Genomic DNA, 27,320 nt, shown 5'->3' with positions numbered 1-27,320 from the left:
TTTTGCTTGTCCTTCTTTATTGGCTCCGCTTCCTTCACACCGTTCTGTTGCTTTCTCTCCTCTCCTTGCTTGTTTTTCTTCTTTTACTCTCCTTAGTTCCTTCTCTCTTTAATTCCTTTCATGTTTTGCATGTTCTCTTTTTCTTTGTTTGCTTCTTTCTTTCCTTCTCTTCTGTGCAACTTTATTTTACCTTTCTTCTTTTCTTTCTTCTCTTCTTCCCCTTCTTTCCATGCTTCCTTCTTTTCACCACTTTCATCCTTTTTGCTTTCTTCCTCTCCTTTCATTTTTTTCCTGCCTTTTTAAATCTGTCTTTCCTCTCCTTCATGCATTCTCTGCTTTGTTCCATCATGCATTCTCTTTCTTTCTTGTTTCTTACATTCTCTTTCTGTATTTTTCTCATTTCTTTTCTCTCATTCTTTTCTTTCAGAGTATTTAACTACTGAAGCAATATCTTCAGTCATTAATATGATTTTCATCTTTACCTCATAGAAATACCCACAGGCAGGCAGCAGAGATAAGATCACTTGTAGTGTGCTATGATTCCCAGATGTACTTATTGCCAATGGTCAGAATGTTAATAAGCATTGGCAAAGCCACTAGGTGTTCCCAATGCAAGAGCACTTGACTTTGCCAATATGTTTTAGCCATTTTGTACACCAGCCTGGCTGCTGTTCAGCATGGCTAAAAGTTAGTTGGGTAAAGGAGAGTGGTATGGAGTGGAGTGTTGTAAAGTGGCTAAGAGTGAAGTGTTACGGAGTGGTGTAGAGTGGAATACAGTAGTTGTGGAGGGATTAGAGTGTCGTAGAGTCAAAGGGTGTATTGTGGAGTAGAGTTCAGCAGAGTTGAGTGGCATAGAGTGGAGTAGAGTGTCAGAGTGTCATAGTGTGTCGTAGAGTGGAGTAGGGCAGAGTGGATTGGCATAGAGGGTGTTGTGTATAGTGGAGTAAAGTGTTGTAGAGTAGAGTGGCTTAGAGCAGAGTAGATTGTCGTAGAGTGGAGTCATATAGAGTGGAGTAGTGTAGGAGAGTGGAACGGCATAGAGTGGAGTAGAGTGTTGTAGAGTCAAGTGGCATAGAGCAGAGTGGAGTGGCATAGAATGTCATAGAGTAAAGAGGCATAGAGTGGACTGGAGTGGAATTGAGTGGAATAGTGGAGTGAAGTAGTTTGTCATAGAATAGCATGGAATAAAGTGGCATGGAGTGGCATGGGGGAGTTGCTTAGAGCATCGTATAGTGGAGAATTGTTGAAGAATGGCATAAAGTGCAGGCGAGCGGAGTTGCATGGAGTGGAGTAGGGTGTCAGAGTGAAGTAGAGTTTAATGAAGTAGAGTGTCATAGAGTGGAGCATCGTATAGTGTGGTTTCATAGAATGGAGTGTCGTAGGGTGGAGTAGAGTGGCTTAGAGTGAGGTGGCTTAAAGTACAATGGTGCAAAGTAGATTGCCGTAGAGTTCAGTTGCGTAGAGGGCATTGGTTTTGAGTGGAGTGGTGTAGAGCGTATTGGCATAGAGTGCAGTGACGTAGAGTTGAGTGGCATAGAGCACAGTGGTGCAGAGTAGATTGCAGTGGCATAGAGTGCAGTGGCAAAAAGTTAACTGTTTCAGAGTAGAGTGAAGTGGAGAAGAGTGGAGTGGAGTGATGCAAGGTAGAGTGCAGAGGTGTGGAGCAAAGTGCTGTAGAGTGCAGTGATGCAAATCGATTAGAGTGACGTGGAGTGATACAGAGTGTTATGTTATATTGACTTGCATAGCGCACTAATCACCTGAGAGGGTATCCAGGTGCTTGTGTAGTAGTGTAGGAGCGTAGAGTGTAGTGGCGTAGATCGCATTGCGTAGAGTGCAGTAGCATTGGCGTAGTTTAGTCGAACAGAATAGAGTGGTACAGAGATGAGAGGTGCACAGAGTATTGGAGTAGAGTACAGTGGTGCAGAATAGAATAGAGTGTCATAGAGTACAGTCACATAGAGCACAATGATGTAGAGTGGCCGTAGCGTGCAGTGAAGTGCAGGGGCATAGAGTGCAGTGCCGCAGAGTAGAGTGACGTAGATTAGAGTAGCATAGAGTGGAGTGGTGCAAAATAGAGTGAAGTTGCCTGGACTAGACTGGTGTAGATTGCAGTGGCGAAGAGTGCAGTGGTGCATAGTAAAGTGAGGTGGTGTGCACTGGCATAGATACAAATGGTGCAGAGTAGAGTAGAGAGAGGTAGAGTAAAGTGGCATAGAGTGTAGTGTCATAGAGTGCAGTGGTGAACAGTGCCTAGGCTTTAATATACTAAAGCCAGATTTAGGTTTAAGTACGATGACATGCCCTAATTGAATGTTGTATTTTATCGAAATGCCAACCTTCAATAACAATAGAAGAAATAGCAGGGTAGGTCATGAATTTGCATTGAAAGACAATGTTTTTAAATGCTCATTACTTAACGCCAGGTCATTAGTTAAACATAAAATGGAATTTGCACTTTTTGTAGATACCCACAAGACAGACATAATATTGTTTACAGAAACATGGGCGAACAAAATGTCCGGCCCTGATCTAATTTAAGCTATACCACCGGGATATAAAATGGCGCAGGTAGACAGACAATTATAGAGGAGGAGGGCTGGCCATCGTTACCCGGGAGCAGTTTGTTATAAAGCACATACCAGGATCAAATAATGTAATCTGTGAAAATATCTCCTTTCAAATTGAGTTAACTAAAAACTACTCATTTAGAGGGCTGTTACTCTTTACTGCCCTCTAGGGCCTAGGTCATCTTTTTTATTAGATATAGGCTCATTGATTGAGCACAGTGTCATCATGTCAAACTACTTAGTGTTGGGTGATTTTAACTTTCATCTAGACAACATGGCGGACAATGACACTATTCAATTAGCTAAAACCATGGAAACCTTAGGGTTGCACCAAAGAGTTGTGGGTCCCACAAATTCGGCAGGACATAGGCTGGATGGGATCTTTACTAATAGTTCTTAATTGGAAATAACAAATATCTCACCTTTGGTGTGGTCAGGCCATAAGGCGGTGATTTTTTATATTACCATACCACAGCCACAGACAAATTCATCTGTACATTCGCAAAACTTAAAAAGTAGAGCATGGGGAAAGATTGATAGGGTAGATCTTGCCCTAATTTTGCAGAATACTTCACCTGAAATGAGCACTGATCTTGACCAAGATGTATAGACAACCACACGGATGTATACAACTTGGGTAAAAAAGGCTATGGACATTCTATCACCCGAAAAAGTTTCTGTGCATCGTCACAGAACCCCTTCAGAGCCTTGGTACTCTGAGAGTCTGAGAATTCAGAAACAATTATGTAGAAAACATGAGTGAATGTGGAGATCCAAAAATGACTCTCATGATAGAGAATCAATTGCAGAATACAAAAGATTCATACTAAAGGAAAAAACTAAATATTTCACAGATAAGATTCGTCAATCGGAAAATTCAGCAAAGAAACTTTTTAGTACAGTAAAAATATTATCTAAAATGGTCACGCAAACTGGTTATAATTGCAACCGTACCGGAAAAAAGTAATAGACGTCTTTGTTTCTTTTAAATTAAATAATCAAGGAGGACATAAACCCCAGTTGGCTAAATTACCACCTTCAAATACAATTCTGGACAGGTCCTCACTTCTAAATGAAGAACAAGTTTTAAAACTGATTTAATCAATCAAATCAGGATCCCTTCCCGATCTATGCCCTCCAAAAATTGTCCATTTATCACTCAGGATTCTTGTAGCTCAACTGACCAAGATCCTTAATAAAGTTATTAGTACTGGATACATTCCTTCTGAATGGAAGTTGGCATCAATCCTAGTCTGCTGAAAAAGAATGATTTTGAGCCTCAGGAGCCCAGCAGCTACAGTCCTATATCCAGACTTCCCTTTCTGGCTAAGTTGCTGGCAAAGGCTCTGAACATTGAACTCATGTCATGTATTGAGTTGACAGTAATAATGTATTGGATCATTCCCATTATAGACTTAGGAAGGCACATAGCACAGAAATGGCACTGCAAACTGCATCAGAAGAACTAAGATGTATAATGGACAACAGAGGCAAGGCCATATTAATACTGCTTGATCTCTTCACTGCCTTTAATATTGTCAACCACACCATCTTAATTGACCTATTAGCGGAACTAGGAATAAGAGCTGCAGCACTTAAGTTACTAAAGGCTTTTTTAACTGACCGAACAAATCATGTAGCAGTGGGTGAATTTACCTCTAAGCAATTTTGCTTGCCTTGTGGGGTACCTCAGGGCTCTTCGTTGAGCCCCACACTTTTTAATCTATATGTTGCCTCATTGGCTAAATTTTTAAAAGCAATGGGTTTTTCTGTGGTGTCCTATGCAGATGACACTCAAATTGTGGTGTCAGAGACCACAAGGAAGTTGGACACAGGTTTAATTCCTGTATAACCCAGATAGGACAATGGATGAGAGAAAAATGTCTAAAGCTTAATGCAGGGAAAAACAGAGGCTGTTCTTTTTGGAAAAGATAAACCCTTCCGCCAAATTGATGGGACCTTTACCAACACCATTACAGAAAGGAAGGAAAGGAAGGAACTTAGGAACTGTCTTGGATGACAAACTTAATTTTGAATATCACGTTAATGCACTTGTATCCTCTGTTTTTTACTCTGAAAATAATCAGAAAAATCTGCCCCTATATCCCCCATGATCTTCAAAACACAGTGGTTTGCACTTTATCTCTAGCCAAAATAGACTATGAAGATGCCCTTTTTATTGGCATTCAAACAAAATCCCTGCAAACACTTCAAATGTTGCAAACCGCTTCGGCTTGACTCCTAACAGGAATTCCAAAACATCAGTCAGCATCACATGCCTTGATTAAGGTACATCGGCTTCCAATAGCCAGACGTTTGGATTTTAAGGCTCTCTGCATTACATTTAAAGCACTGCACACTGTTAGCGACGAGAGATCCCCATTGGGGACGATTCGTGCGCGATACAAGTGATCTAAATAAATAAATAAAATAAATATGGGACCGAACTGCTTTTGTTTACAATGTGTCCAGTATACCCCTAATGGGAAGCTTATATCTCCAGATGCAATGCTTTTAACACTACCAAGGATTAGACGTGCAACCGTGGGAGGTAGGAGTTTCGTTCTAAGGATTGCCAAATTGTGGAAAATCCTTCCGATTAATATAAGAAAATGTTCAGATCTCTTGGCATTCCGGAAATCAATAAAGACTTGGCTATTTAATCACTATGAAACATCACCTAACATCGTGTTTTTAGTACCTTTCCTTTTTTGAGTGGCAAGGCAGCAGCGCCAAGACGCCTCAGGGCATTCGAGCTCTATAAAATTAAAAATCAAATCACAGTAGATTAGAGTTGTGTGGCATGCATTAGTATAGTGTGCCCTGTCATAGAGTGCAGTGGATTCGGGTAGAGGGCAGTACAGTTGCATAGAGTAGAGTGCGTGGTATAAAGTGCAGTAGCGTAGAGTAGAGTGGTGCAGAGTAGAGTTGCATAGAGTAAAGTGTTGCAGAGCAGAGTGTTGTAGAGTGCAGTGGTGTAGAGTAGAGTGGTGCAGTGTGGTGCAGAGTAAAGTGATGCAGAGTGCTATGGTGTAAAGGAGAGTGGTGTAGAGTGCAGTGGCATAGAGTAGAGTGGTGTAGAGTAGAGTAGGATAGAATGCAGTGACGTAGATTAGATTGGTTCAGAGTAGAGTGACGGGCGTAGAGTGGAGTGGTGCAGTGTAGAGTGTTGCAGGGTAGAGTGCAGTGGTATAGAGTTGTGGCATAGCGTGTATTGGCCTAGAGTGCAGCACTGCAGAGTAGAGTGGTGTAGAGCGCAGGGGTGCAAAATAGAGTGAAGTGTCCTAGACTAGAGTGGTGTCGAGTGCAGTGGTGAAGAGTGCAGTGGTGCATACAGAGTTGGATAGTGTGCACTGGCACAGAGTAAAATGGTGCTGAGTAGAGTAGAGAGACAGAGTGATGTGGCATAGAGTGCAGTGTCATAGAGTCCAGTGGTGCACAGTAGATAAGAGGGTATAAAGTGCATTGGCATAGAGTGCAGTGTTGCAGAGTAGATTATTGTAGAGTGCAGTGGTGTAAAGTAGAGTGACGTAGAGTGCAATGGTGTAGAGTGTAGTGGTGTAGAGTAGAGTGTCACAGACTAGAGTATAGTTGCATACAAAATCAGTGGTAAAGAGTAGATTGGCATAGAGTGCAGTGGAGTAGTGTGTATTGGTTTTGGGCAAAGTGATGCAGAGTGTATTGGAGTTGAGTGCAGTGGCGTAGAGTGCATCAACATAGAATTGAGTGGCATGAGTGGAGTGGCGCAGGGTAAAGTGAAGTGATGTAGAGTGCAGTGGCATAGAGTGTGCAGTGTTGCAGAGTGCAGTGGTGCAAAGTAGATTAGAGTAGCTTACATAGATTGATGTAGAGTGCAGTGAGTTAGAGTTAGAGGATAGTGGTGCAGAGAAGAGTGGCATAGATTTCAGTGGTAAAGAGTGCAGTATTGGAGAGTAGAGTGAAGTGGCGTAGAGTGAAGTGTTGCAGTGTAGAGTGCAGAGGTGTAGAGCGGAGTGGTGCAGAATGGAGGCGTGTATAGTGCATTGGTGTAGAATGGCATACAGTAGAGCAGAGCAGAGTGCAGTGGTATAGAGTGTAGTGGCGTACAGTGCAGTGGCATAGATTTCAATGCAGATTAGACTGGTGTAGAGTGCATAGGTGTCTATTAGAATGGCATAGAGTGCATTGGTGTGGAGAGCAGTGGAGTAGAGTGTGCAGAGTGGAGTGGCATTGAGAGACAGTGGCGTAGAGTATGGTGGTGTAGAGTAGAATAGAGTGACGTATAGTGCAGTGACGTAGAGTACAATAGTGTAGAGTGCAGTGGCATATAGTGCAGTGGTGTAACGTGCTGCAGAGTAGAGTAGAGTGGAGTAGAGTGCAGTGGTGCAGAGTAGATTGGCCTTGAGTGTTGTGGGCTTCAGTGTATTGGTTTTGAGTAAAATAGCATAGTGTGCAGTGATGTGGAGTAAAGTGCAGTGGTGCAGAGTAGAGAGGGGTGGACCAGAGTGGAGTGGCACTGAGTGCAGTGATACAAAGTGCAGGACCCTGAGTGCAGTGGCATAGAGTAGATTGTTTCAGAGTAGAGAGGAGTGGTGCACAGTAGAATGGTGTAGAGTAGAGTGGCATAGAGTTCAGTATATATTAGAATGGCATAGAGTGGATTGGCACTGAGTGCACTGATGTGGAGTGGTACAGAGTAGAGTGAATGGTGTGGATTGCAGTGGCATACAGTGCAGTGTTGCAGAATGGATTGGCATAAAGTGGAGTGGTGTTGGATGCAGTGGATAAGAGTGCAATGGTGCATAGTAGAGTAGAGTGGGATAGAATGCACTGGAATAGAGTAGAGCAATGTAGAGTAGAGAGGTGTAGAATTAAGTGGCCTAGAGTGGTGCAGAGTAGAGTGCAGTGATGCAGTGTGGGTGGAGTGTTATAATGTGGAGTGGTCAAGAGTAGACTGCAGTGGTGTGGAGTGGTGCAGCGTAGAATGGAGTGGGGTAAAGGGAAGTATGCATGGTGAGGTAGCATACTGCCATTACAGACAACACATTTTCAATTGAAATGCCCCTTACATTTGCACATACGGTTTTTCTGACAAAAGTATACAGCGGACACGCGATAATGTGTGGTAATGTCATCACCTAGTGTATTGATTTATTTTCATCATTTTAAAATATTTGATCAGACCACACTTCAGAAATACCAAAAAATTTGCTTCATTTGTGCTTTTCTAATTCTGATATATTCTGAAATATTTGCACAGTTCATTTAGAGACATTTACATTTTGTTGTGCGCTAGAAAAGAAAATAACATGGTACAGCCTTCCTGAAGCACACCCCCAGTAGCCAGCATGATTGTCACATAAATCCTTTGAAGTCAGAGAAAGAAAAGTAAACAACAAGCTCCCTGGAAGACAGAGACTACCATTCGACCTCTGACTTTGAATTCACACCAAATGTGATCAGGTAAGAACTAGATTTAAAGGCCTGTTTAGTGAAATCCCGTACTTGTGGAAGAATAGAATACAGTGGATTGGGTTTGGGCAACGGAAGAGACAAAACCAAGCTAGACAGCCTCAAAAATATAGAGCCAGCCAATAGAAAGCAACCAAATGAGAGTTACAAACCACAAACCCAATGGTAAGCATTGGGTGAAATGCTTTCCCAGGGAAGCTTTCGGGACTGTCCCCAAAATGTTGTTAGCAAATGCTGTGCTGTCCGGTAGGCTTCGAGCTAAAAAGTTAATTTTTGATTTAGTTGTGTGTCCCAATGAGTACTTTCGCATTTTCTTCTCGATATGACACATCAGAAAATCCTTTTGTAAAGGAGTTGTTGCCTGGAAGTTACTGATAGTCAATCTGTTGCCATCACTCCCCTCTTCCTGGCAGTTATCTCAGATTATACTTCTGCTTGCACAAAACTTTGCTGCTGGATTTCTTTGACTCTTGGGAAAGTAAGTGGTATTTAGAGATAGCTTCCTTTCTGTGGGGCATTATTTACTATTGAGTAGAAATTACATGTTTGCCATATTGTGAACCCAGAGAAACTTGACCCGAACATCTGCTGGGTACTTCACAGTCTTTTTTTTTTTTTTTTTTTTTTTTTAAACCGTTTATTACAAAACTCAAAAATATACAAATATGGGCCTACAACCTTCCGGCCGGCCGCTAGCAGTGAAAGGAGCATACGATATACATTTATAGAACACATGGTGCTGCGGCCGAGCATGCACAGGAGGTAACATCGTTGCGAGCCACACTGTCCTGACCCCACTATACGGTTCCATTTTAAACTTAAAGAACAACAACTACAAACAAACCCACAAGGCAATCCTCAATTGGAAATAGCAGCACGTGCTCCCCTGGAGGGGGGGATCCTAGCCATCCATAGGAATCTCACGAGGGGGGAGAGATCAGAACTAGGGCTGGGTACACCCAATGCCCAGGTACCGGGGGGATGAGTTGGCTAAGGGGACGGGGCCGGCGACGGATCAGGCAATAACGGTGGAGCACAGATTCCCCCGCGGTAGGCGTTCCAGGGGCCCCACTCTTTCACCCATGTCGCAGGCTTACCTCGCGCCACATACACCACCTTTTCCCGAAACATGCACCAATCCATATGTTCCTTCCAGGCCGAGACAGTCGGGGGCCTCTGGGATCCCCACAGCTGGGCAATATCACGCTTGGCAACCATATACCCCAGAGTCGCCCACCACGTCTGCGGCACCGAGTAATCGGTAGGCTCCCACACATTCAACAGGCATCTCCTCGCTTCGGGCAACAGCGCCACATGCGTGACCACTCGCAGCACCTCATGCACACCACGCCAGAACCCCGCCACCTCCGGGCACTCCCACAAGATATGCAGAAAAGTCCCCAGCGCACCACACCCGCACTTACACAAACCGTCCTCAGCGTAGCCCATACGCAGGAGCTTTGGCCCCGTCATGTAGACCCTGTGGAGTATCTTGAGCTGTACGAAGCGAAGGCGAGCCGGTATGGCCACCTCTTTCGGGGAGGCCACCGCAGAGATCCAGTCCTCGTCGTCCAGCTCCAGCCCATCGGCTACCCAAGCCTCACGAAGGGCAATCAACAAGTCTGAGCGGTCGTTGATCAGTTTCTTGTAGATCAGTGAGATCGTGCTGTCAGGGACGTGTCCGTCCAGCACTCTATCCTCCAGGGGGGAACACTCCGGGATGGAGGCAACGTCCGGAAAGACGGAGCCCAGCGCATGTCGGACCTGCAAATACCGAAAGTATTCGCTGCCCTGCAACTGAAATTCCGTCTGCAGCATTTCAAACGTTTTAAATCCTACCCTCGTCCAGAGATCCCCCACTTTGCTAATGCCTATTAAGTCCCACTGCTCAAAGCCCTTCGAGGTCCACAAGGAGCCCAACCGCTCAGACGCATATAGTGGTGATGCCCGGGTCAGACGGTCCTTCCACCCCATAGCTGCATTGGCCGCGTGCCACACTCGCACCATGACACGCGTGGGCCCCGTTAGGCGAGCGTCGGTCGCGCTAGAATAGAGCGCTCGATAATGGTCACCACCTGGAAGTAGCATCCTATCCATTTCAAACGCCGGGTTTAAGGCTGGCCCATATAGGCCCTGATTGATCGCAGCTAGCTGGGAGGCCCAATAATACCGTTTAATATCCGGGAGGGCTATCCCCCCATCATACCATGGGAGCGTCAGCTTAGCCAGGGCAATACGTGGCCTCCCGTCCCAGAACAGACGGCGCTGCAAACTCTCCACTTCGCGGAAGTAGCGCGCCGGGACGAGGTCCATAGTGTTCTGCAATGCGTACAGGAAACGCGGCAGCGACATCATTTTAAACAATGCCGCCCGGCCGAGCGGCGAAAGCGGCAAACGCCGCCAGCGCGCGACATCCTCTTTCAGACGCTGGAGGGGGGGAAGCAAGTTCCGATCATACCGAGCCTCCGGGTCCAGAGTGATGAAGACACCCAGGTACCTAAATCCCTGCGGGGCGACCTGGATCGGACAGCCCCGCGGGAGGATAGGAGCCTCCCCGGAGAGAACATACACACACGATTTAGCCCAGTTGATGACCAGACCGGAGTTACGACCGAATGAATGCAAAACATCAACCAGTACTATGAGTGATTTACGTGGGGAAGCTAGGTACAAGAGGATGTCATCAGCGTATAGAGATACGCGGTCCTCATACTCAGGGGTCCAGCGGAGACCACGGATGGAAGGCTCCCACCGCAGCCACGCCGCCAGGGGCTCCAAGGCAAGTGCAAAGAGGAGCGGCGATAAGGGGCAGCCCTGCCGCGTGCCCCGGCCCAGCTCGAACGGAGCTGACACTCTTCCGTTCACCACCACCTGCGCCAATGGGCCCGAATACAGCAATTTGACCCAACTGATGAACCCTGGGCCGAATCCAAACTTCGCAAGCATCGCCCAGATATATGGCCACTCAAGCGTGTCAAACGCCATGGTGGCGTCTAAGGACGCCAAAATGGCCGGCTCCCGTATGAACGGGGCACGTGCGAGCACACCGTGCAAACGCCGCAGATTAAGGGCTGTGTTGCGATGGGGAATAAAGCCCGATTGGTCCTGATGAACCAAATCGCCCACCACACCGACCAGCCGATTGGCCAGTACCTTGGCGAGAATCTTGGGCTCCGCGTTCAGTAGCGAAATGGGCCGATAGGATGTAACCCGGTCCCGAGGTCTCCCTTCCTTGTGGATGACCACGATTGTAGCCAGACGCTGGTCCAGTGGGAGGGAGCCCACCGAGTGTGCCGCCAGGAACATAGCCCGAAGGTGGGGTGCCAGCGTATCCGGTCGCAACTTGTACAACTCGATAGGGAGACCATTCGGACCCATGGCCTTGCCGGAAGCGACCGAGTGTATGGCAAGGGCGATCTCGTCGGAGGTGGGAGCGGCGTCCAACGACACCCTGTCATCCCCGGAAAGGGACGGCAGCGCGATATCACTGAGCAGGGCACGGGAATCCTCTTCCGAGCAGGGAGACACCGGGGAGTACACCCCACGGAAATAATCCGCGAAGCAGGAGACAATTTCTTCTGGCTCAGTTACACACACACCATCCGTTTTCTCAATCAGCGGGACCACACGATTCGCTCTCTCTTTTTTGTCCAACCACGCTATAAGTTTACCAGCCTTATCACCCACATCATACAGTCGCCCCTGTTGCTCTCTACTGAGGCCCCTGGCCGCCTCCGTGACGAGGGCCCTATAGGCCGCTTGCTTGAGTTGGAGGACATGCAATGCGGCATCCGTCACCCCACCTTCTAAATTACCCTCCAACTCGGCTATTTCAGCCTCCATCCGGGTCACCTCCTCCCGCTCGCGCCTCCGGGCGTGGGAAATAAGGGATAGGGCCTCCCCTCGGAGTACTGTCTTGAAGGCCTCCCATAGCGGTACAGCCGAAGGCACAGACCCCACATTCTCATCAAAATATCGCTGAAGGGATTTAATCAATTCAGCGCGAATGGTGGGGTCGCGCAGGTACCAAGGATTGATCGGGACCACCCTACCCTCACCCCTCGGAAAGACATCAAAGTGCAGTAGGAGCGGGGAGTGGTCCGAAATACCCCGTGGCAAATGGCGCACCTCTCCCACCCTCCCAACATAAGCCGCCGGGACAAGGACATAGTCTAGTCGTGAGAGACTACCATGGGCTCCCGAGTGGAAAGTGTACTGCAGCTGCGTGGGGTGTTTTAAACGCCAGCAGTCCACTAATCCAAATGTATCCAAGAGGCCGGGTAGCCACGCCTGTGCCCGGGGGAGGTCCCTGTACTTCACAGTCTTATTGAGTTTCTCACTAAGGATTCCATAGATAAAGACCCCATTGAATCGAAACAGGATGACGGCCTTGTTTCTTCTCACTTGAGGCCTTTAACCAAATATTCCTGTTTTCCCCTGTCATAATTTGATTACCTGAGGCTCCTCATACTTTAGAAAAAAATCTATACAGTGAACAGGAGACTGATCTTTTTTCTGTTACTTTCTTCTTGTGATAACTGCATTATTTGTCAGATATGCTAGGAGACCAACAGAGGGATGTATCCAGATCCAGTGGCGGCTGGCAACATTAATTAATGGTGAGCACTCACTATAAATGCTGCCGGCCGCCGGGCACTCCAAACAAATGCCCCTTTTTCCACGCCAATCTTGGGCGTGACAAGGAGCAGGAAGGAAATGGAGGGACTTCCCTCCTTGTGTCACGTGAATCCAACCAGTTAGTTGGAGCAGGCTAACCCAGCGCTCATTTTGAGGCTAGGGGCCTGTGTCTGCAACCCATCTGCTATTTTACAGTGCTGGGATTGGTGGCTTTGAAGTGCGCATGTTAGATTGGCTGACTGTAGGCAGCCGGCCAATCTGATATGCATACTTGAACACCTAAAAGGTCATCCTGCAATCTGCAGGAATCTGCCCCGCCTGCGCTATCCACTCTTTACTGCCGGCGGCACACAGAATAATAAAATGGTAATGCAGCTGCGCTTGCAGCAAGTGCGGCGAAGCTCTTCTGTCCATGTAGAGAAACTGCCCCTGACCATATCAACAGGGTTTCTTTTTCTGTTTTCCTGATCCCTCTCCCTTGTGTTGCAAATATCAATAGGTGATATCCAGCAGTGGTATTTGCAGTGTAGGGGATCACAGATCCACATTTCGACACACTGAACAAATCTCACAAACATTTTTTTACAGGAGGTCCAGTTCCTGGAATAAAGCAATGGACTTTAGGGAAATTAAACAGATAACAGAAATGTTTTGGGTCTTCGCTCTTATAATGAAAGCAGTGTCATTCCTATGTCTTGCACAATAAAGAGACCACAAACCCCAGTGAGACACTCCCATCTCTGGGGTGAGTCATAAACAAGACTAAAGGAGCAAACTGGTCTTTAGGGCCCCTTCAAGTAAACCTTTCCCGATACAGCTTTTGTGCCTTCACTGCTGTGTTAACACTGAGAGGATGTGGCCTAATGGCTAGAGTGGTCGGCCTCAAGCTGGGGAACGGGGTTCGAGTCTGGCCAGGGACGCTCATTATCCTGTAATTCTGGGCAAATCACTTAATCTCCCCGTGCCCAACAAAAGTGAATGTGCCCGTCTTTAACGCAACTGGTGTCATTTAAAGCGCTCTAAAACCTTTGGGTCGAGTTCGCGCTACATAAAACTCCCCCCAACAAAAAACACTGTGGTGGGACTCTGGGTGCTGCAGGGCCAGTGTTTAAGTTGCTCGGACTTTATGTATCCTTATTTAATCCATATATCAGGGAGTAACTCAGGGTATTTTCAATGATCAGAAGTAATTCTCACTACTGAAAAGGTTGGAGATCCCTTATAGGCCATAATCCTCTACAATTAAATTAAATTCCCTTTTGCTAGGTTTTATGGAGTTTGCAGAGTTCACTTATTACATTTGGACCTGACTTTAAAGCTGGAAAAATGTGTAATTCTTTTTATTTGAATAATTAAATGTGCCACACGCTTATTCCCACCTAATTTTACAACCAGACTGTAGAGCATTTTGGGTCGACAATTCTAAGCGCACAATAGAGGGGAATCCAGCAGTTCGCCCTCTCCACCATATTGTAAAAGCATGCACACATGAAAAGAATCTGAAAATACCCAATACATAAAAGCGAGACATAATCAGTACTTGGCATAAAACACCAAACAAGTCCCCATTTAATTCAGAGAAGCTCAGTTTCTTCAGAAATGCTATACAAAGGTAATGAGAAAGCGATAGATAGATAGATAGATAGATAGATAGATAGATAGATAGATAGACAGACAGAACTTACAGGATGTGCTAATGAGATGCAACAATCCGCGGAGTCTCTGGAAGGCCTCGCTCTTTAAAGGTCTAATTAACAAGCATGGATCCCCCTTTGTGGAACCTGTTCCCTGCAGACAGCCTGCAATATGAGCAGCAAAAACAGACTGTGTCCCACGGGCAATGTGGTGAACTGGTACCAAGGGGCATCGGGGGATTTCTCAATAGTTTGTTGTATCTGAAAGGGCGTTGCAGCTGGCACCGAGCCAGTTGCATGGCAGTGTCTTAATGTCCCTGTGGGCAGTTGCCTCTGCCCAGGCATGCTGCAGGCTGGCAAAGATGTAATCCCTGTGCAATTGCCTCTTAGATGCTGGAGACCTCGCCTGGTGGCGCGAAGAAGCCCGCTGGCCTGGGTAGTGCGAGCAAGAGCCTCCTTCGACACGCTTGTTGTTCAAAAAGAGGGTGCTGATTAACAGACCGCCCAGTCAGACCTGGATGAGTATGTTTCATTGCTTCCCTGAATCGAGAGAGGCTTTGGTCCATGCATCGCCAAGGCTTGTGCGGCGTGGGGCTCTTCCCCACACAACGTTCTACTTTCGAACGCGGACCCAATGGACAGCGGCTCCTGTGCGACAGAGCAACAACCATGGGTCTCCATAGGTGCCGGCAATGCTCAGAAGCCTACACTGGTAAGAATACCATTACGAATGTAACCCACAGCAGTCCCTTCTGTATATAACACAACTTGATAAAACTGATTTTGTTAAAGGGATACGACAACTCTACTGAAACCAATAGACATCCCCGCAGTGGCGGGCAGTCAATTGAGCTAGGGACAGACCAATAGAAAGTGGCAGTGTGCTGTCCAATGAAGTCCTGGAGATCACTCTCTTATGCTGTCTATCTGGTCGATTGACCCATAGAGAAATTGTAAGACTTTTCGATGGGTAATGTCTGACATATTGGGAGGGTTGAGATAGTTCATACCAGTTGGAGGGAACTGATCCCACTCGTTCTATGGAAAAGATAGGGGTGCCTAAAGGGACAGGACAGCAGCTTCTGCCTGTGCCACAGAGCGCCCTCTGACTGACCCTTCCAAAGCCCAAGTCACTCTTTGGATCCATTAAAAGGAATAAGGGCCACAAAATGTGTTATTCAACCACCCGTTCACCCGCAGAATATCCCTGCTGACTCCAAAGGGAGACCCGGAAGTTGGTTGTTCGCCTGCACCAATTATGTCTCGAGTCTGTGCTGTGGTGCAGTTCGGAACTCCCAACTTCTGTATCACCTACTATGAGGTACACTACACCGTGTTACGATGCATCTGCCTATACACTTTGACCCGCAATAAAAACAAATAGTAACTTTGTAACCGCAGGATTACTCTCTTGCTAGCTTGTAAACTGAAGTAATTTTTAGTATTTTTAGAAGTACTCCTGTAAAGATGTTCGCAATTTCCAAGTAAGCACATAGAAAGGTAATTATGCGTGTGCAATTAAACATAATTTGCAATTGTGCATGCTAAAGTGCACTCGTGTGTTTTAAATTCTTCACATGGAACCTCTTCCCCTACTGGCGTGCAATTCTCAATGCGTTCTCTGCCCAAAAGTGCCCATTCATATTCAGGAAACAGATTTACTCCTGCCTATAATGGAAGTAAATCACAGGGTGTCTCTGGGGTGACAATGGGTTGTGGAGACATTTATTAATGCCCACATATGTGTTTTCCTAAATTTTCAGGCATCTCCGCCTGGGAATCCATATTTCTCACCCTTAGGAGGAGATTGTCTCATGCATAACATTGCATTGTATGGGGGTAATATCATGTATGAGTAAATCCCTTGATGAGCGGAAAGTCATATTTTGGAACTTCAAAGGCTAATTTATTTACACAAAAAAGTGCCTTTGTCAATAGGACCCATTGTTCCCCGGTCCCATTGACCCTCAGGTCTCCTAACACAAACAGGAACACAGTTACAATAACACACTGAAAATCTCTTGGAGTTTCATGACAATTGTATGAAAACTTAAAACTTGTGTGTCTTATAGGATTCTGACCCTCCTTTTATTCACGGATAACGCGGCGTGACTGTATTATTATGTAATATTATGCCATATGGCATATTTTAACATTTATGTGATTTTCAAGTTGCTGGAAAGACACTATTCCCAACATATGCCTAATTCTGCAAATAGAGGACAATGCAGGCATGTTCGAGGGATTCAGCTGTGAATGTTGTCACCGTGGTTGGCCTGCTGAGTCATCTGTTGCACTGTTGAGGACAGAAGAGGCACAAGGAAAGGAGGGTGGAGCTCTGTGGATCATGTTATAAAATAGACATGCTTGGGAGGCAAGTTAGAACAATTCCACCAGCTGCTCGATGATCATGTCTTACAGCACACATGTAATAAAGACATTCTGATCAGTTGATATACCTAAGAGGAATGTCCTATGTGTGCGCTGACGCTAACGGTATATCAGTTCCACATGAAAAGCCCATGGTGAGGGTCAAGCTGGAGCTGAGGGAACACCGCTTCCTGAGATGATGCTTCTTAAAACAGATAATATTGTTTTTTTGGGAATAACCTAAATTCTTAGTCTTTCAGTTTTTTGTGTTTGGTGGTTTTTGTTGTTATGAACAATCTCTTTTCCGTCTCCAGACACCCCATGCAATTTGTAGAGGATTGTGTTCCATATTTATTGTACATGCGATAAAATTGAAAATGTTTGGGTTTATGCAAATAGTCCCATCTTTACATTTAATCAGAGTCAGAGATTTAATGTATGTTTAATGTATGTTTTCAGCATCTTTCCATTCACTGATAGGATGCTTAGCTGGCTTATTGGTAATGTGTCTACCACGTAAATTTGCGAGTGATCTATAGGAAGCAGCATAAAGGCCAGAGGCTGCTAGACTTTCTATTGCAATGACTACTGACTTCCCCCAGAATGGTTTACATGCCAATATTGCAAATGACACTGTACTGTTCTCTGCAGGTTCAGTGCTGACCTGGTGGACAGTCTTCGTCCTTCTACTGTTCGCCTGGATTTGTCATGGCGTGGAATGCTCTAACATCCGAATGGGTACACAGTTCAGCTTGCCTGGGGATTTTGTGATAGGTGGATTGTTCTCTGTCCATTCCAAAGTCCTGGACCTGCAGGACGAGACGTGGCAGGACCCTCCCACCTGTACCAGGTAAGAGCTACTGTCTTGAAACAAATCAGACCTAGATGCAGTGGCTGAGGTTATGTTAAGAGGTCATTGAGGGTCATAAACCCTTTAAATATTAAGGGGTTGATTTAGAGTTTGCCAGAGAGGGTACTTCGGTACAACATCGATGGAGTAGCCTCGTCGCCACACTGAAGGTCTGCCCACCTGATTTATAGGCGGGCAGACCTTAAATATGGCAACAACATAGACTATTCTGTCTCTGTCACTGATATACTCCTCCATAGAATGAAAGAAGAGCTATAAATCAGTGGGGCACCTACTCCACCAAATTGTGGTTACCCTGCCTCTTTTAAAGGTGTGGGACTGCTAGGTGTCCAACGGTAAAATCGTCGCTGGTTTCACTATCTAAAACCTATGAGCTAGTGGTATATATGCCACAGGGATGAATGGCCAATAGTACACTGGATGACTCACCCTATTTAGAATCGTACAAAGACATGTATTTACACAAAGATCAAATGTGTACCTAATCACAAGGACTCTGTCCAAATGGCATGAATTTGAAATTAGTGAATGGGCTGTTTTGCAACCATGTTCCAGTGACAATTGTCAAAGTAAGCAGCCGCGATCCGTTCAGGTAGCAGCGGTGGGGCGGTGGGGCTGGGTGAGGGGGGATTTCAAAGGGACGATGCAGAGGGAAAATTAATTATTTATTTAATTTTCCCTCTCCATCATCCCTCGAGATCCCCCCTCACCCAGCCCCACCGCCCACCGTCCACCGCTGCTACCTGCAGGACCGCGGCTGAAACTAAGTTGTATGAATCTGGTCCAGATATTGCGTCACACTTGTGTTTGAAGGTTCTTGCCTGCCATAACAGTCTCTTTTTACACATTTTTGCAAGCATGTACCAAAAAATTTGGCATTAACAAGATTACGAGCAGTTGCTCTATATCTATTGCACTGACATCAGCTTCATAATTTACAAAGTGACCTGTTTACTGGTGTCATTCTTTCTGAATATAGCTTTGATGCTGCCAGTTACCGCCTCCTCCTAGCTATGCGATTTGCTATCGAGCAAATCAACAACTCCAGCCACCTCCTGCCGAACATCACCTTGGGCTATGACATCCACGACACCTGCTCAGACAACCTGGTGGCCATGCGGTCTGCCTTGCGCTTTGCAACTGCCCAGCCAAGCGGGGAACTTGGTGTGGAAATACGATGCAATTACACAGAATACATGCCAAGTGTCCTGGCAGTCATTGGGCCCGGGAGCTCGGAGATCTGTATCGTGCTCGCTCGGATCTTTGGTTTCTTTGCCATTCCCCAGGTAAGCATATGCACATCAAGCATAGATGATATCTTTGTTCTGGGCACATCAACCCCTTACTGATCATGTACTTGGTTATGTACTCAATACAAGGTTCTCTGTAAATGAGCAATTTCTTCGGGTCCTATTGACAAAGTAAATTTACACAAGTAAATTTACATGTGTAAATTTACTCTTACACTTTAGAGTAAATGTACTACGTTTGCTATTCACCAATTCCAATGTACATTTGCTCCAAGATGTAGATGTATATGTCTACACGTGCTGAAACCAGGAGGTAGAACCAGATTTACATGTGTAAAGTTACCACTTGTATTTTTTCACACTTGGGCGGAGATCTCTGTCATCTCATGGAGATCTCCGCCACTGTTGTGAAAAATCTCCCTATGGGAAAGATATAGACTATGATCAAAGTGTTTTCATTTTTTAATATATTATACATTTTTTATTGCAAAATATAAAAATAAAAATCATTGAAATATTGATTTTACCCTATAATGTTTACATAAAATAAAATGTTAGCACACATTACCCCATCAAAATAAATGTTTACTATATCATTAATAATTTAAATAATATACATTTTTAATGAATATTATTTTTTTATCAAAATCAAATAGGAAATAGCCTAACTAGCAATTTTATTCATAATTTACTCTTTAGTAAATTTAATCCAAAAATGTGTTTAATTAATGTAAAGTACATTTTAATTTTTAATAAATGTTTTTTAAAAGTTTTAAAAATAGCTTTGATGAATCATACACCTAAACAGGAGTGTCGTGCACTCATGATGTTCAGGGACACCATAGCCTTTATGCAAATAAATGGCTCATAACGAGTATTAGCCGCAGGAATCGGCCTTGCTCACATATATGGAGTGATTCAGGAAGGGCAAAAGTGTAGAGAAGAGAAAAAGCAGAAACAGACTAGCACATGCATCAAAAATGCCATTTGCGATTCTTTATTAGCGAAAAATAAGGATTCGCTAATAAGGAATCACAAAAGCCTATGCATGTAGAAATCGCTTACAAAATAGCGATTTCTAAATATTTCTTAATTGCTAGTCGCAAATTGCGAGTCGCAATTAAGGAATACCTCCCCATTCATTCCTATGGGCCTTGAGGCCCATAGGAATGAATAGAAGGAAGTTCTCAATTTGCGATTCTCAATTAGAGAATCGCAAATTGAGAATGCAATTTCAAGGGTGCAAGGGTGTCAAAACGACACCCTGTTGCACCCCTGAAATCGATCTGTGTACAAAAGTTGCGCACACACATGTCCAAAGGACATGTGTGTGTGTAACCTACCACTTTGAAAAATGCACTTTCGTGCATTTTTCAAAGTTTTTGCAAATTACCATGAAGTTCAACTTCATGGTAATTTGCGCCCCCTAATAGCGAAATCGCAAATTATTTTACTTTAATGCATTGCATTTAAGGAATCTCAATTTGCGATTCCTTAAATGCAATCGCAATTTGAGAACTCGCAATTAATTGCGAATTCTCAAATTGCGAGTGCCTTGACCCTTCATGCATCTCAAAAGCCCTTTTTGTGGGCGCAAACGGCCGATTTTTGCGAATCGCACCGTTTGCGCTCGCAAAAATGGTTGATGCATGTGCCCCTAAATAATTAGAGTAACTATCAGTGACAAAATTAAAAATAAAATGCATGCTGGTCATGATGAGTTAGCATAGTACCCACAGCTCATGTTGAAAGTTCAAGCCCAATTACCTAATTATTTCATCATCATCGGTTGCCAAAATAGTAAATTACCAAAATATGTATCACATATTGTGTATAAAATCCAAACCAAGCCATATTTGTTTTTACCAGGAGGTCGAATATTGAGTTTCTTGAAACAAAATATTCTCATAATGCATATTCAATCAATTCTAGATATACCAAGCAGAACAACCCACAGAAAATAAAATGAAGGCTATGACATTCATTGTGTAGCCCTAAAGTTTCCCTCTTTACAATTCAGTCACTTAAACACAATCAAATCAACAAGATCTTATATTTAATAAAAAGAGGATCATTCCAATGTGGATGGTAAAGAAAAGGTTAGCGGGTGTGACTGCCCGGCGAAACCACCTCTTGCTTTAGCCCTTCTTCTTCCTCTTGTGTGCAAGAAATAAAAAATAAAAAGCCATAATTTGACTATCCTAACTGACCTGGGAATAGTGAGACAAGGAGGCAGATTTACTGAGATTTTACAATGTGTTTGCATCCCAAAATTGATGCGTATAGGCTCAAAATCTTTTTGTCCAATTTTTTTTCCAGTGCTAAACTTGTTTAGTGATTTTATTTCCAGCGCTAAACTTGTTTAGCGCTGGAAATAACGTGACAGTAACTCAATGAAGCGCATATCGCTGCTTTAGAGGCGTACCATGGGTGATGCATGGTCATTCCCATGCAACAACCCAAAGTTTCTGACGCTAAACCCAATTTACTAAATAAAGTAGACAGAGTTTAGCATCAGAAAATAGCTCACCCTTCAACCAAGCACTATGAAGGAGAAATGCTTTTTTTCTCCTTTATTTTCTGACTTCGCATGTGTCTTGCACTGCACAGCGCACTTGCAAAGTAGGAAAAAGTTAAAAATTAGTCTACGCATTGTATTTTGTAATGAAAGGGTATCCTTCCAGAACAAAACCTATGCTTGACTCACAGAGTCACCCTTGCACTGTGGCGTACAGGTGTCTCCATAGCGCACAGCAGCTAATTTCAGTGCCGGCGCTAAGGGGAGTGGAGGAGAGTGCCATATTTCAGTAAATGTGGCACTCTCCTGCTCTCTCCTCAGGCAGTGCTGCATTTGTAGCTGCTGCTTTGCGCTCTGTGAAAAATTGGTAAATCTGGCCCAAACAGTTTAATCCCCAAAATGTATTGAGCCCCTCTTCACTATTCAACCTGCGCGGAATTTTGGCAACACACTCTGGTTTTATTTGGGAGTTTAGGCGGCGGAGTGAGGGACACGATAAGCTGCTAAACCGCCCTGCCGTAAGAACTTGGTGAGCATTGATGTGACAGGAGCAGGCACCGCCCACTTGGGACAGTACTTACGTTCAGGTGTGTCTGCTCCGCGAGAATCCACTCCTGCCTTTTCGCTTGCCCAGTGCCTCAGTCACCTGTGTTGCCTTGTCCAATCGTAGCAAGGTACCTGGCTTTATAAGGAGGGCGGGAGAACTATTGATGTTTGAATCCCGACAGCATTCGATAAAGTTTTTTAATAAAACGAAAAGCGTCATGCATGAATGCCGAAATAAATGGATTTTAAGCAGCTTCTCTGGAGTCCGGTGGTGTTCCTCTCCTTGAAACTTCGAGGAGGTTGGTGCTAATGTTGAGGGGTGCTGCCACGAACACCCCTTGGAACACCCACCCCACAAGGAGTCCTGCGTGCTTTGGTGGCAATATATATTGTTGGAAAACGAGGCAGCATCTGTGAGGCCTGCAAAAATAACATCACTACATTTGTCCTTCACTGGGAACCAAACACCCAATTGTAGCGCCTGACTCTCAGAGGGTAGCGTTGCAGCTGAGGTTAGCCCTCAGCCTGGGTCTGGTCCTGGCTGGCTCACAGAAATATGACAGTTCTGGATGACCCAAAAGCAGTACAAATATGACTTTGGACTCTGCAGAATACTACTTTTCACCTCCAATACAATGGACTTTAGTGCATGTCTGGAAACTGTAGGCCTTGTGGAAGTTAATTTAGCCATGGGCCCCACATTCTCTTAGGGAAATAATGAAGTGAAAACACAGTAAAACACACTGACTTTCCCTGGCATGTTTCTTTCCAGCGTATAAAGCCTATTCCATATCACCACCCAATACTGCATAAGTCCTGCCACACCATTCACTTTGTAGCTGCTCCTGGACTGCGCACGCTAGGAATCTCCCCTGCGCAAACCGTACACGTGTGCACACGCATGTACACATGTGTCTGCATGTAACCAGCCCGGTGTCCCTTACTCCAGCTGCTGCGCAGTGGCCTGGTCAAGCCAGGGGAACACCAGTAAAATCCCCATGCAGTCTCTTACATCCTGAGTTCACTGTGGGTGAGTCCCAACTTATGAGGCTCCCCCACATTAAAACCTCAACAATTAGGTGCTCAAAAATAAAAAAAATCCGGGCGGCCCATAATGTCAGAACCACCTTCTAACACACATATATATATATATTTATGCAAAAAATAAGCAGAGAAGTCTGGGTAGTTCCCAAGTTTAGGCGGAATGTAGCCTCCTGTATAAAGCACCATACCACACTAGCAACACTATCAATCTGCTCACCTCAAATGCCTGTTTTTCTAGAAAAGTTTTTAAGCATAGGATTAGCACAGTGCCATCTATGCAGAGCTAGAAAGGGACAAAGTCTATTTGCATTTCAACAGCAAAGTCTTTAAGCATAGGATTAGAACATTGCCATCCACGCCGAGCTGTAAAATGACAAAAGCCTTTAACCACTCCAGGCACAGTGTCACAGTTTTGGATTGGTAAAATACCATTCAAGCAAACCTGGAATGAATGAAAGCAACCCCTGACATGTGTTTCACTATCATTATAGCTCTTCAGAGAGGTTTAGCTTTGCCTAGACACAAGGAAGCCCCTGGTATAGTTCAAAATAATAGCCTTTCAGGTTTGTGAATTGCATTTTTCTAGTAAGTAGAACTACTGTAGTATTACTTTACATACCACAAAAAGCAGTTTGCAAATTATGTCCTTGGAGAATTTCCAAGACAACCTTGATGTCCTCAGTAGAAGGAAGTGCTCTATGAGGAAAGTATTAACTATTGTCATTAACATTATTATCTTACTTTCTTTTTTATAACTTGTAGAAGCGTTATGCAGAATTTGTTTTATGAAACTACTTCATTCTGTTGAAGTTTAAAAGAAAATCAAGAATATTTTCAATTTATTAAACATTAAAGACAATATTTAATGCTGACAGATGGAATACTTTGTCAAAACATGGTGGATAATCCATCCACTGTAGCACAAGTGACATAGACCATAATGCACTTGCAATATGGAAGACGGGACATGCGTCACATTTGTGACAGAGTGTGGCATCCCCCAGACTTTGAGTAAGGCCCTAGGTATAGAATATACTTTTGTAAAGCAAAATAATGTATGGTGAGGCTTTCATGTACAAATTCTGTACGAGTGGAGAGTGGGATACAGTAGTAAAAGGAATGCAATTACAAGTTCTTCCTCTGGAGTCCATCAGGCTGATGAACAATATGTGAGAACTAAAAGAACAGCTATAAGAGATACAAATTAAAAATAAAAGCCTAGGCCAATGATGCTTAATAACCGTTAAGAGAGAACATCGTTATCAATTGAGCTTTTCTTCTGAGATAATTTTAAAAATTTGGGAATGAAAATTTGCTGCAGAAAACAGATTCTATTTCTTTCCGAGACTGTAAGTCTTTCAAAATATTGATGCAAAATTACCACGATCCGTTACTTTTATTAGCTGGCAATGGATGCTCCATAATTGTTCATCATGAAGTAGGCCCATATTTTAAAGTTTCTGAAAATGCAGATAAACATTGTGGCAGTTATTTGCCTAATTACCATAAGTGAAATAAACAGAGTGACTACACTGTCTTGAAAAAAAATCATCAAGCTAATGCTATGTAGTATTGGACTTGTGCACATCAATAAAAATTCAGAAACATAATCGCATTTCTTTTATTGCTATAAACTATTATACACTTCGGATAAATACTACAATAAAAATATACCTATAGACACATGTCATGCAATAGTAAACTATTTAAACTATTTGTCTTAATCTCATTGTGAAAAGAAACTTTTGCAAAGCAGTGAATGTCAATCAATGCACAGCAGGAATCGTGAAGAAGTAAATTTTCACTAGTTTGTGGGTAAACTCCTGTACTGGCCCGTGCATTGTATGGATGAAGAAATGATTGTGCCAACAGCCTTACCGTTGATAAAAAACACCCAAGCTGGTTCACTTTTAAAGGTTGATGATTAAGGGCCTGATTTCGATCTTGGCGGATGGGATACTCCCATCCGCTGTATTACAAGTGCCATCGGATATAATGCATTTGTAATACAGCGGACGGGATATCTGTCATGTTTGTGACTGAGTATCCTATCCACCAAGATCTAAATCAGGCCCGAAATCTTTTGACATTGCGATGATGCGTAGGCTTTTCATCGATTAATCAGATGGTCTTATTTGAACAGATCTGCTTATACAATCACCAGTACTGAAGTCCAGTTTTAGTGCAATGGATCAGAAACAACTTACATCGGGGATTAAGAACAGTGGAGAAAGCTGTGCACTGCCACCTACCTTACAATAGAAACATGTATTGTCATCGTCTGTACACCTCATACCTCACCCACCTCCCTCACCCACCTCAACTGAAATTGTTCAGCATCGTTCACTACTCAGGCTTCTTTACTCTGGGAAAACATCACACTGATGACAAGCCCTAGAGAAAGCAAAATGCATCTGTACATGTTGAGCATTCACCTCCACTTCTGCTGTGACATAATACCGATGTGTCTCTTGGATACCCTGAAGATAGATTGTGGGCATTTTTCAACATCTGCACGCATATGGCTTGTTATTATATCATATTAAATACTGATTGTTCACATGTCAACTTTGTTACTGGAAATCCTTGCTTGTTGAACCAAAGTATGGAGTTGATTACTTCATATAAAATTATTTGTAAATTATATAAATAGATTTCGAAAGTAAAGAAAATGTATATGTTTTTTTCTCTACCTCTCAGGTTAGCTATTCAGCATCGAATGAAATCCTGAGTTACAGGGCACGCTTCCCAACCTTTTTCCGCACCGTACCCAGTGATAAAGGCCAAGTGTGTGCCATTGTGCAACTCGTGAACCACTTTCGATGGAACTGGGTTGCAGCACTGGGCACAGATGATGAGTATGGCCGCAAAGGCATAGAGAGCTTAACAGAGATGGTGTTGACCACAGATGTTTGCATAGCTTACCAGGCCTTCCTCCCTGTACGCTTGTCAGAAACCGAGAGTCATCTGAGACTGTCAATGATTGTGGATGGGTTGCTGCACTCCCGCGTCAATGTCACAGTCCTCTTTGCAAGTGAAACCCATCTGGCTCCATTGATTGAGGCTCTGATTGAGAGAAACGTCACTGAGAAGGTCTGGATCGCCAGTGCGGACTGGTCTACGGCAGCAACTATTGCCAGCATCACCAACATTTCCAGTTTGGGAAATGTGATTGGCTTTGCATTTAAAAGTGGGAAAATTGATGGTTTTGAGGAATATGTGGAACGTACTCTGGCTGTCCAAGGTTCAGAAATATATGACGCAAGCCTGTCTGGGGCTAGTGATGTACAAAGGTGCTCAGAGTGTGACAGGCTCACTTTGGCCAACATATCTAATCTCTTAGACAGCCATCTTTTTCGAAAGACATTCAGCACCTACACTGCTGTGTACGCCATTGCTCATGCCTTGCACAGTCTCCTTCATTGCAACACCAACAGCCTTCACTGTGACAAGAAGGCCCAGATCTACCCATGGCAAGTAAGTGAAACTGTCTGAAATCTAGTCCTGCCTGCTGCCACTGGTAATTATTAATGTTTCCAAACTTTGGTGCCATGCAAATCCTGGAGGTTCTGAGCTGGGCTGCAGTGCAGATATGGGACTCTAGGTGCCTGTCAACAAACCTAGCTCTAAAACATATCTACTGCTGTGACATGAGTACAAGAAAGTCATGTTTCTTTCAGAAGACTTGATCTGAGCATGTTTAACAGCACTTTCAATGTAAAGAACCCACAAACACGGTACTTAAACAACCAGATTTACTAGAATTCCAATACAATAAAATGTACATCACAGAATAGGGGAGGGGGCTATATCAGATGAATAAATAGCTGAAAAAAGGAAATAAAAATGGTATAGTATTCAATCTTCATCAGCTTACTGCGGGGATGGGTTGATGAGGCTTGTCTAGTCCCCAGACAAAAAGAAAGAACAACTAATGATAACATTCAAGCATTCTCAAGGGTCTCTGTTGAAATTCTTCTTTTCAAAAAGGCCAGACGACCCAGAAACACATTTACTATAGTTTTGTATGACCTTCTTATGTGACACTAAGACCTTTTAAGATTACCTATAACCTCAGTACTTAATATCCTTGGGTTCCCCTTGTCTTTGAAAATATACTAAGACACTGGGACATATACACAAGGAGCTAGCACAGCCGTGGCATCATTATTTTTACGCAGCGGTGGCGGCATCAGTGTTCTACACTGCTCCATATTTACAAATTGATGCATTGGGCCCAATGCATCAGTTTGTAGAGGCTTGCGTCACATTATACCTGCACCAGGTATAATGTATGCAGGGTAGGCGTTCACGTGTGAAAAGCTACATAGAACTGACGCAGTGAAATGTACAACTTTTCACTGTGTCACTGTACGACTTGACTGTGTCAAGATCCCTACGCCTTCTCAAACCAGGCATAAGGCTTGA

General features: G+C 44.2%; 1 protein-coding gene across 1 annotated transcript; it reads left to right on the top strand.

Annotated features, from left to right (window-relative positions):
- Positions 1-17,397: 17,397 nt before the first annotated feature.
- Positions 17,398-26,387, top strand: LOC146868267 (taste receptor type 1 member 3-like). Its single transcript, XM_085624100.1, has 3 exons — positions 17,398-17,513; positions 18,514-18,820; positions 25,593-26,387. Exons 1-3 carry the CDS (start codon positions 17,398-17,400, stop codon positions 26,385-26,387), a joined length of 1,218 nt encoding a protein of 405 aa, XP_085480226.1.
- The last annotated feature ends 933 nt before the right edge of the window (positions 26,388-27,320 follow it).

The sequence above is a fragment of the Triturus cristatus genome, chromosome 1_2, assembly GCF_964204655.1.
Source record: "Triturus cristatus chromosome 1_2, aTriCri1.1, whole genome shotgun sequence".
NCBI classification, from domain to species: Eukaryota; Metazoa; Chordata; class Amphibia; order Caudata; family Salamandridae; genus Triturus; species Triturus cristatus.
The sequence above is the reverse complement of the archived record's forward strand: the minus strand, read 5'-3'. Positions and strand labels throughout refer to the sequence as shown.